The 10,640-nt window shown below is 39.6% G+C and overlaps 1 protein-coding gene across 1 annotated transcript; it reads left to right on the top strand.

The window, feature by feature from the left end:
- Nucleotides 1–7,968: 7,968 nt before the first annotated feature.
- LOC117793750 (uncharacterized protein DDB_G0283357) lies at nucleotides 7,969–9,156 on the top strand (the record flags this gene model as incomplete). The annotated part of the gene is made up of 1 exon (XM_034634143.1): nucleotides 7,969–9,156. A coding segment is annotated over one exon (1,119 nt), but the record flags the coding sequence as incomplete, so codon positions are not given.
- Nucleotides 9,157–10,640: the final 1,484 nt, after the last annotated feature.

The following is a 10,640-nucleotide window of genomic DNA, read 5'->3' as shown; positions in this document are numbered from 1 at the left end:
GAGACCATTTAAAAGACACTTTCTTCTTTTCTGCTCTAACCTTTTTCCCTCGCTTTCAATGTGCTTGGCAACATGAAAGAAGAGGCCGTTAAATTCCTCTTTGAATGCTTTACATATTTGTTTCCTTTGTTAAGAAAATCGACGCACTTGCCACTTGCAAGCTGACCTCCACAGCTGTTGACCAATGAACTTTTTGCATGCATGTGTGTGTGAGTGTGAGTGTGTGTGTGTGTGTGCTTGCGCGCTTTGTTGTGTCTTACAGTTATGCTTCTTACTTGTCATCATCGATTGTCGCCTGCTGCTAATTATTGTTGCATATGCATACGTTGTTAAGGGTTAAACAATGGCACAAAAAGAGGTGTTCATAAGGTAGTGTAGTGTAGTGTAGTGTAATGTATTGTGGGGTTGTGTAGTGTCGGCTATTGTGGCCGATTATTAAGCACGGACAGCGGGCGAGTGTTTTGCCCTTGGGCCTAGCTTAAATTGCGCTAACATGCACGCGTGCTGTTCTCACCCCTTCCCCCTTCCCCCTTCCACCTTTTCACCACCCCTCGTAGCCGTTCGGTACATTGTTAAACCTTTCCATTGTTTGCATCGTTTTTCATTGCAATTTTTCATTTCGATTATGAAAGACGCCACTCGGTCAGCTGGTCTGTCATAATTTCAACACCCCTCTCTCTCTCTCTTTCTCTCTGTCTCTGTCTTTAGCTTTCTTTTCTCTGTTTCTCTGTGCATTTCCGGCGCTGTGTAAAAGCCAAGGTTTGTAAAGCAACCCTCGCTGAGTTGAAAATTAAATTAGAAACATGTTTGCCGATCGCTGGACATAACGAAACTAAAACCGAGGGAGGCCGACTGCGAAAGACCCTGTTCTTGTCTTGTAGTATCTGATACAAGCCAAGAAATTACTGTTCTCTTTTCTTCTGTTTGGAAGGTCTGTTAAATTGTTGGCTGAATAACTAGCACAGATCGCAACTACGATACTTATCATGCGTACCAAAGTTTTAGGCTATATACTATATAATTTGATATGGGAAGGGGAGCCAGACTCATTCTTATTTAAATTAAATAAGCATTGTATATATAGGGCTGTTAATGATCAAGCTGATCAAGAATATATATTATACTATTAACTATAGTTTCTTGGTGAAAACATTTTAGAATCGACCGTAGATTACGAATTTGGATTACCATTTTTTTTGCACCCTAATATATATATATAAATATATACTTTATAAGGTCTGTCAACAACTCTGAGCACACTTTATAGACCTTTTGTACTTTGTATGTACAGGGCTTAAAAAACCAATGCGAGTGAAAACATAGACCAGAGTCGTATTCCCGAAACCAAGACCCGTACCCGTACCCACACCCGGATGCAGACCCGAGGCATATACGCTATATGAACTGCACTTTAAAGTGACGCGCGTGTCTGTTAACATCATCATCGAGGTGCTCTGAATGTTGTCGTTGTTATCATTGCAATCGTTGTTATCGTTGTTATCATTTCGGTGGTTGTTGTTAATTGCGGTGCGAGGCGGGACAATTAAACTACAAAGCTGGTGTCGGGAATTATGCACGCGGCGACCGCGGTGCGTTCGCCAGCTGAGATGCGCCACAAGAAGAAGAGGTAGAGGATGATTTAACCAGTAGCAGTTGCAATTTCGATAGGTTAACGGTTCAACGGTTCAACCGTGTTAATGCAAATCTAACGAGCAACAAAGATTTTATTAAGGAGCGAGAGTTACGTAAAAGACAGTGCCAAATGTTGTAGCCCTATTTAAAGTTCTTTATTTTCTTCTCTCTTTTTTTTTCATTTACTTTTTTTGCATGTGTTTTGTCGTTGTGCCGTGTATTGTTATTTGTGGTCCAAACATCGATCAGGCAGAAGCAGTTCGTCATGCAGGACAACTTTAAGATGATGTAACTATATATTGATATTAATTATGTTAATAAATTATCTTGTTGATTAAGCTCGACTTGATTGAAGCGCTCTTCGGACTGTCTGACAGTAACGTAAAAATATTTCGATAAGCAGACAGATGTAAACAATAATAATTTAAAATATTTTAGCTAATTTAGATATATATATTCGTACCTTAATCGAGTTATCGATAAGCCACGACGATAATGCAAGCTCTGTTAAAGAGTTAATATCGTTAATAAGCTCTTTTCCAATAGAAATGTTATTTTAACTTTATATAATTTATAGTTAACGACTTTATCAAAAGCTTAACTATCGATAGTAAAACGCATACCTTCAATACGATCATTCCGATACTTTTGATAACTTTAATCTTATTTCAATTAATATTAAACCCATTTGATAGACATTTTTTCGCACATATTCTCAAATTTATTTTCAATCAGAAGAAATGTATTATTATTAGGTACGTTAAATATATCTAACAAATTCATGTAAAATTTATTTTATGCATTTTTATTAAATTTAAAAAATAGTTTAATGTTTTACTTAAAGTTACTTAAATTTTGGAATACCAACAATTGTAAATCAAAGATTGGAGAATTGTAGAACAGAAGCGATATTCTCTCTTTAGTCATTTCCATTTTTGATCTATCTACATTGTATTAACAGGGTATGATTTGTCAACAGAACCTTGAACATTATACAACACTGCACTATGGTCGTTTCTTCGATTTAGGCGGCATAAACTCTAAATGTGAAGCTAGAAGAAGCTATTCAAATTTTTTTTTTGGAAATTGGACCACTCCACCCCCAATCGGCTCTGGGCATAAAATTAGACATATTGTAAAAAACTCTAAACTCTACTCAAACAAAAGGACATTTTTTAAATGTGATTTATTTGAAAAGTAGCAAAAAGGAGTAAAAAAGGATAATAACATTATAGACTATAGATTTGCACCAGCGTGCACCACAAAAGTAATAGTCCACGAAAAACAACTTCTTTGGTTAGATTTTTGATATAAAAAATATATACTAACAATAACAATGGACAACAACAACACAACACATATAAATTTACTTATGACAGCAGATATATATTTTAAATACCTCAAGAATATTTATCCATATCAAACTTATTTTACTTTTAATAGTTTTGCTTATATATTATCTTTTAAAAGTCACCATGCATTGGTCGCCAAATTTCACAAGCACGTTTTATGAAAAATCAGCTGACTTTGCAGAGCTGCCACAAAATAAGTGTTGCCCCCCAACCGAAAAAATAATATTTTTGAATCTTACTGAAATATCTACTTGTAATAAATTAATTAATTTCTTGATTATGCTACCATAAAATCTTGGACTTTATGCCGCCTAAGCCGAAAAATCGCCCATAGTGCACTGTTAATATTCCAATACTTAAGATATTTGCATTGTCAGCAGTTCAGCTGAAATCTCAGACAGTCCGAATAAATAAAAAAATTATAAAAGTAAAAATTAGCTTGTGACTTAAACTTTAATCGTAGTTTTGCTAGTGCTAGTTGTAGCTGAATTTAAAGTGACCCCCCCCTCCATCTGTCTGCCCCTGCCAGAGACCGGAGGGCGAGAGAGGGGAGGAGAAGGGAGCTGTCTGAAGAGAGGCACAATGACTCGACCGCAGTTGAAGTCGCTGCCGGAAATGTCAGGCGGCACGAAAGAATTCCATCAAGTGGCGCTGCGAGGTCAAATACCGAACGAGAGGGGTTGGGGGAGGGGGCTAAACATAAAGTGAGGAAGGGCGGCGCTACTGAGAGTGGGTCAAAGGAATCTTGGACTCTTTGGGGGCCACCACAAACAATAAATATATATTTCGCAGTTCAGTCAACGTACACGTATTTCTTTTGCTTATTCGCTTAACGAAATTTTTTAATTGATTTGCTTGTTTTTCGCCTTCACCGTGGCCATGACCAGCTAGCCGACAAGCGAGCAGGCCTCCCCCTGCAATCCGATTGCCCCCCTGAGCCCCCCTAACCCAATACCCTAAAAACCAAACGTTCGCTCGCTTTGTCGTCATTTTGCTTGTTGTATGAAACACACACGCATACAAATGCAGCTCGCGTGTGTGTGTGTGTGTGTGTGCGCGGGAAAGTGAGCACTTGTGGGTTGGGGTAGTGCCAGCAGGGGTAGGGGCTGCAGGGAGGCTAAAAGACGCCATCAATTTTGTTATTTTTAGCACGCAAATCGTTTTGCCATTGTATGTGCTGCCTTCTGACAGAACACCAAGAGCCAGAGCAGGGGAAGGTGGAGGGGTGAGTGCAGGAGTTGGAGGGGTAGAGAACATGGTGGACATACCATATGTCAAATGCAAAGTGCAGCTGGAGAGACAGCCACACAGCGGGTAGAGTCTCCAGATGATGATGATGATCCATTACAGAGCGCGGTTGGAAACTGACAATTTATTTGTTTGTTTGTTTGCTTGACATTTCTTGTAGGCGGACAGACGATGGGAGTGGGTGGAACCACCAGGGAAGGGGGAGGAGGGAGAACGTTGGAGGTTGAGCGATTTATTTGTCCCGTGTTGCTGTTGTGGCAACGCTGGCAAACAAAAATTTGATCAATAATTTTTGTTACCTTTCCTCCCTATCTCACTCTCTCTCTTTCTCCCTTTGTCCTTCTCTCCGTTGGAGCAAGAGTGACCTATGCAAAATGCTGAGACCGAAAAATCAGGTCGTATATTCCACGTGCCGTGACTACAGCAGTCAGGCTGCTTATTAGCCATGAAGGTTGCCACTGTTTGTTGCCACAAATGCAAAACGAAACACAGAGAGAGCAACAACAACAACGACAACAACAACAACAACAACAATTATAAGTATATTCACAATGACACTGGCAATTTGCATGGCCCACAGGCAGCGTATGTCATGATCTGGCCATGCTTTGGGCTACGTTGCGTATGCGTCATATGACGACGCCATATTGCGCATGCGACGCGTTGTGCATGCAAAGCACTAAACTACAGCCAGCTGGTGACCTCCGAACTTTGTGAGGCCATAGTGCATGTACAAGTATAGCAGATAATCTGGACGTCATTAGAGTTGCCATCATGTGACCATGGATGGCATAAATGACAGACTAGCATTCAAACATGTTTAGGGATATAACAAGATAAATGTGTGAGTTTTGCTTTCATCGAGCGAAAAATACATAGGTATTTTAATGAACGCATATACAAATAATGTGACCATGGAGGACATTAATGACAGACTAACATGCTACAATGCGTAGGGTAATAAAAAAACACTAACAAATGGGACGAAACAGAGAAAGGGAGAGAGAGAGAGTTAATTCACGATTAATGTGACCATGGAGGACTTAAATCCCAGGTGAATGCATTAGTTTCTTGATAAGCAAAAGGGCTACGAATATATTTTAAAAGATCAGCTGATAGAAATTACAAAATGTGGCCATGGAAGTTGTTATTGACTAACTAATAATGCTAATATAAGGCAGTAAAACATGTATTTTATTCAAAAGTTATGTGACAATAAGTGTGGAATATGCAAAACAAACCAAAAATTGGGCGCTTATTATTTTGGGAAGGGGTACCTTAAATCTATGTTCATTTGGAACAAATTTTACCATAAAGGATTTGAGTCAAAAATGAATTCACATAAAGTCGCAAACATGAAGAACATGTGGGTAATAAATGAAAGGATTTCTTTGCAAATTAAATTCCCAATAATTCAAAATTAAGGTTGACTCTTATATGTAATATACCTCACATAAGTTTGTCGTGTCTACAGGGTATAAATGCACTGCTTAAAATTCATAAGTTTTCAATTGAGAATGCAGCTGGAATTGAGTTTATTGGCCAAGGAGAATATTTGTTATGGTTGTCTGAGCTGATTCATAAGGGGTTAAAGTATCATTGCTGCTGTCGCTGTCAACAACAGCAATGGCAACAGCAACAGCAACAGCAACAGCAACAACAACAATGACAACGAATGTTGTTGACAATGAAGCGACGCCGCGTGTTGCAGATGTTGTTGATTTTAAGCTGCGGCAATTGAACAAGCAGCAGCAGCTGCTGCAGCAACTGCAAAGAGAAAAGAGAGAGAAAGAGAGTGAGAGAGAGAAGGAGACACATTTATATTAATCGTCACACACACACACACACACACTCACTCACAGTAAAAGCTGTTACGAAATCCGACAAAAAAGGAAGCATGAGAAAAAGAGCAACTACAATAAGGATGACGAGAAACGAGAACTAAAAAAAAAAGCGGCTGCCGCACGAATCGCTAAATCCGAATTGAAATGTTGCCTTCTCGGCTGGCAGCAACAGCAACAACAGCAACAACAATAACATGAACAACAATAATATATTAGTTACAGTTACAGTTTTTGTCAGAGCTCACGAGTTGCCAGCCGATGAGTAGCCGAGTTGAGTTTAACTCGAGGGCATGTGTGTGTGTGTGTGATTGTGTGTGTGTGTGTGTGTGTGTGTGTGTGTGTGTGTGTGTGTGTGTGTGTGCGCCTGCTGCAGCAGCGCGGCATTTAGTTAAGTTAGCCATGAAGTGAACTCAACTGAACCGAAACAGTCCCGAAATTCAGCCCGAACACGACAACAACTATGTGTGTGTGTGTGTGTTTGTGTGTGTGTGCTTCAAGTGGTTTGTCTGCCGCTTTTGGCTTAGATTTCTGGCCAATTGTTTGGCATTTTTTGAAGAAGTCGCGACGCTGGCAGACAGAAAGCGCGCTCGATTCTCCAGGACTCAAACTTCGACTCTGAGTCTCGAGTCTCGAGTCTCCAGTTAGCCAACTCGTCGGCCCAGTTAACAGCAGCGTGCGCCTTCGTGCGTGTGCGTTTATATACCTCTCTCTCTCGCTCGCTCAATCTGTGTTCCTGTGTGTGTGTTTGTTTGTTTGTGTGTGTGTTACGACTTCGTCGTTGCTGCTGCTGCTGTTGGCGCTGGGGCATTGTCAACGTGGCGGCACAGAGTTCATACAATTGTGGCACGCGGCGCGTTAAGCACGTGGCTCTGACTGATAACAGTGTCTAGTGGCTAGCTCACAGTGTAGGCTAAGCAAGTGACAGAGACTGAGACAGAGGCAGAAGAGTGAAAGAGACAGAGCAAGAGACAGAGCCGCGATCCGTGCAGATTTTTTGCAACATTTTTTTTCTGTGCAATTTTTAAAACAACTTTTAAATACAATAATCATATGCGTGTGTATGTGTGTGTGTGTGTTTGTGTGTCTAGCCTTATCAATGCACTTACCAACACTGTGATAAACAAGTGGCTTACCACAACAACAACTGTTTTTTTTTTTTGTGTGCAATGTGCAGTGAATACAACACGAAAACTCATGTGCTTATCAACTTATTAAACTAAAAATTAATTAATAAAAAGCTTAAGCAGCACCACAATAATATAAAAATGCACAATTTTAAATAAAAACTTCACAATTTTTAGAGCAAACTTAAACCGACAAATAGAAATTATTTAAACGCTTTAACAACCAAAAATAAATATAAAATAGCAAAATTAAAACATAATAAAAATATATTTAAAAAGCCATCGTTTTAAAATAAAAATAAAAATTAATTGCAAAATTACAAAATTTTATAAACATTTTTAAAGTCACTTGCAAGAAGCTAAGCTTTTAATCAGAGTAGAAAAAAGAGAGTAAATAGTATTATACACTGTGAAAAATATCTGCAAATATATATCAATAAACAAAGTTGAAAATTTGCTCATCAATTGGTTTCAACAATGAGTGCACCAAATGGCAATGGCAACACCAACAGCAATGGCAACGAGCAGCAACAGCCACGTGCAACAGCAACAGCAACAGCCACAGCAACCAGCAGCAGTCGGCAAGTTGTTGACATTTCGACGACAACAGGAGCAACAACATCTGCAACACCGCCACGCCCAGCGACAGCACCAGCTCGCAGCAGCAACAACAATAACAATAATGACAACAACAACTGCAACAACAACCACCAGCCGCACAGCAACAACAATGCACCGCAAGCCAGCAACAACAACAATCCCAGCAACAACAATAATGAGAGCAGCAACAGCAGCAGGCTTGTTGTCAGCGGCATTGCAACATCAGCAACATCAGCAACAGCAACAACAACTCACGGCAGCAACAGCAACACCAACAGCAGCAGCAGCAACAACAACCACATCTATGTGAATCCACATAGCTATGATAGCAGCACCGCCGGCAGCGGCAACATCAGTGGCTCCACGGCGGTTATGTTGCCGCTGCCATTGACCTTGCAACTGCTGCCCGACAGCAATCAGAGCAGCAGCAATGGCTTCAGCCTTGGCGCGATCAGTCGACCTGCAACATCGACAACACTGAGCACTCTCAATACATATCTGTTTCCCTGTGGCGCCGACTCAGCTGGCACAATTGGCGGTGGCACGTTCAATGGCAGTGCCAGCTGTGATCTCGACAGCAATTTCAGCCAAATGGTTGCTGGCTGCGGCAATGGCAATGGCTACAATGGCAATGGCTACAATGGCAGCGATGCCGGCAGCTCGGCGGCCCACAGTCCGTGTCCAGTTGGTGGCACGGGACTCGGATTGGCCGTCAACTTTGGTGGATTTATCAACAAGCGACGCATCAGAAAGCTCTTTGGTGTTGGCGGTGGTGGTGCGGCCAATGGCGATGGCTTTGGACCCTACGGCGCCGCATTGCGTCGCCGCAGCTCCCAGATGGTGCAGTTCCACAAGAAGAAGCAGCAGCAGGAGCAACTCGAGCAGCAGCAGCGTATTGCCACCGTTGCCTCAGCGAATGCGGCGTTTCTCGAACGCAAGGAGCAACAGCAGCAACAGCAACAATTGCAGCTGCAGTTGCAACAGCCACACCAACACCAGCAGCAGCAGCAACAGTTGCAGCCACTTTTATTGCTGCCACAGCCCGAGAAAAAGAAGAAGAAGCCACCAGGTCCGCCGGCTCAAGTGCGACAACAAGCCTCACGCACCATGGATGATCCCATGATGAATCGACCGAGAAAGAATACGCCGGCAATCAACAAGAAGAAAGACAAGGACAAGGAGAAGGACAAATTCAAGGACTACGGCTATGAGAAGTACCCAAAACAAAGCAAAGCTCTTAACCCAAAAAAACAAAAAAAAAAAAACCAAAACACACACTCAACTTAGATACAAACACAGCCAAAATACCAAAAATGCTATAATGCCACCTGCCAATGGCCAATTGCCAATTGCCAATTCTCCAGCTGATCTTTGATTTTAACTTACTATACAATATTTATCATTTAGTAACATATTCTAGTATTTTAATACATTAGTCATTTAGTATACTTAGCATATTTTATTGTTGTTCTTTTTGTTGCCATTTGCTGCGTCATTTTGTTACATTTTAAAACCAAAAAAAAAATAATAATACATATTTGAATAAATACGTTTTAAAGCATATCAAATTTTGCCGTTTTCTTTATTGCTTTCTCTTCTTCCCATATTCCCCTCTCTACCACATTGAGGCTTCAGCTTTAGCTTCCTTATGAACCACAATTTCTTATTTTTCTTTGGCTTTGCACAGCTTTACACAGCGTTTGGAGACTGCTTAAGGCAGCTAACACGACTATTGTATACCCTTCACATACTTTATATGTAAAAAGTGGAATTTATTGCAATTTTTATTGTGAATAAGCTCACATATATTTATATATATAGCCTTTATAAGTTTGCATACAAATTTTTTTGGTATCTTGATGATCTTATTCAAATTTGGCCCAATTTAGCAATTGTCTCAGTTTGCGTGCGATTTAACCGTAAGTTAATTAACTATTTTGACAACATAAAAAATTCCCATATTTGCATTTTTTTTCTTCTTAACATTAGTAATAATAATTTCAATGGATCTAATGAAATACATTTAATAAAAAAAAATAAGTAAATAACCGATGAAAGGTGTTCTTGTTTACATAAGTATATATGTAAATTACTTATTTTTTTTTCGAAAAAAACTTACTTTAGTAAATTTATGTGTGTTTATTAGGGTACATCAATGTTTTTCACAAAAAATGTTTACCCAAATTCGTAATTTACGGTAAATTTAAAGATGTTTTCACCAAGAAACCATCGTTCTAAAATTTATTCACAAAATCCAGTCCTTTTTGGGTTGAACAATTTTGTGTTTTAGTCCTTGCATGGTTGAAAAATATGTTTTTAAGACAATTGGTCCTTTGATTCTATAAAACTAAAAGCACTAAAAATATGCCTTTAATAACAAGCTAAATGTCAAAAAGATCAATTTTTCCACTTAAAAAGCGGGAATTGTTTTAAGAACTTTTATTTATTGCTGAAAACATCTTTGAATTGACCTTGTTTGAAAATTTGGGTTACCATTTTAAAAATTTTTTAGGCCCAAACAAATCAAAGCAACTTTCTGTGTATTATTTTAGGGTGTAATGCAAATATGTACATAGGATATTATGCAGATATTTAGAAACCCAACATTTCAGTTTAAAGTTTGCTACATGAGTCTATATAGATATTAAGATATAAAAAATCGATAAAACTTTTCAATGTTAAAGTTGGTACAGGGTATCCTTTGAGTAGTGCAGACTCTGGTTACAGCTTCACTGCTTGTTTTACATGGCGTATGCGTAATGCCAGTCGTCTGGTGACGGCGACGGGTTCAAAATGCCAAGTCCAAGTCATTGCCCTGTCGCACTGAGACAACGACTCCA

This window comes from Drosophila innubila, chromosome X (assembly GCF_004354385.1).
Source record: "Drosophila innubila isolate TH190305 chromosome X, UK_Dinn_1.0, whole genome shotgun sequence".
NCBI lineage: Eukaryota > Metazoa > Arthropoda > Insecta > Diptera > Drosophilidae > Drosophila > Drosophila innubila.
This window is presented reverse-complemented; position numbering and strand designations above follow the sequence as displayed.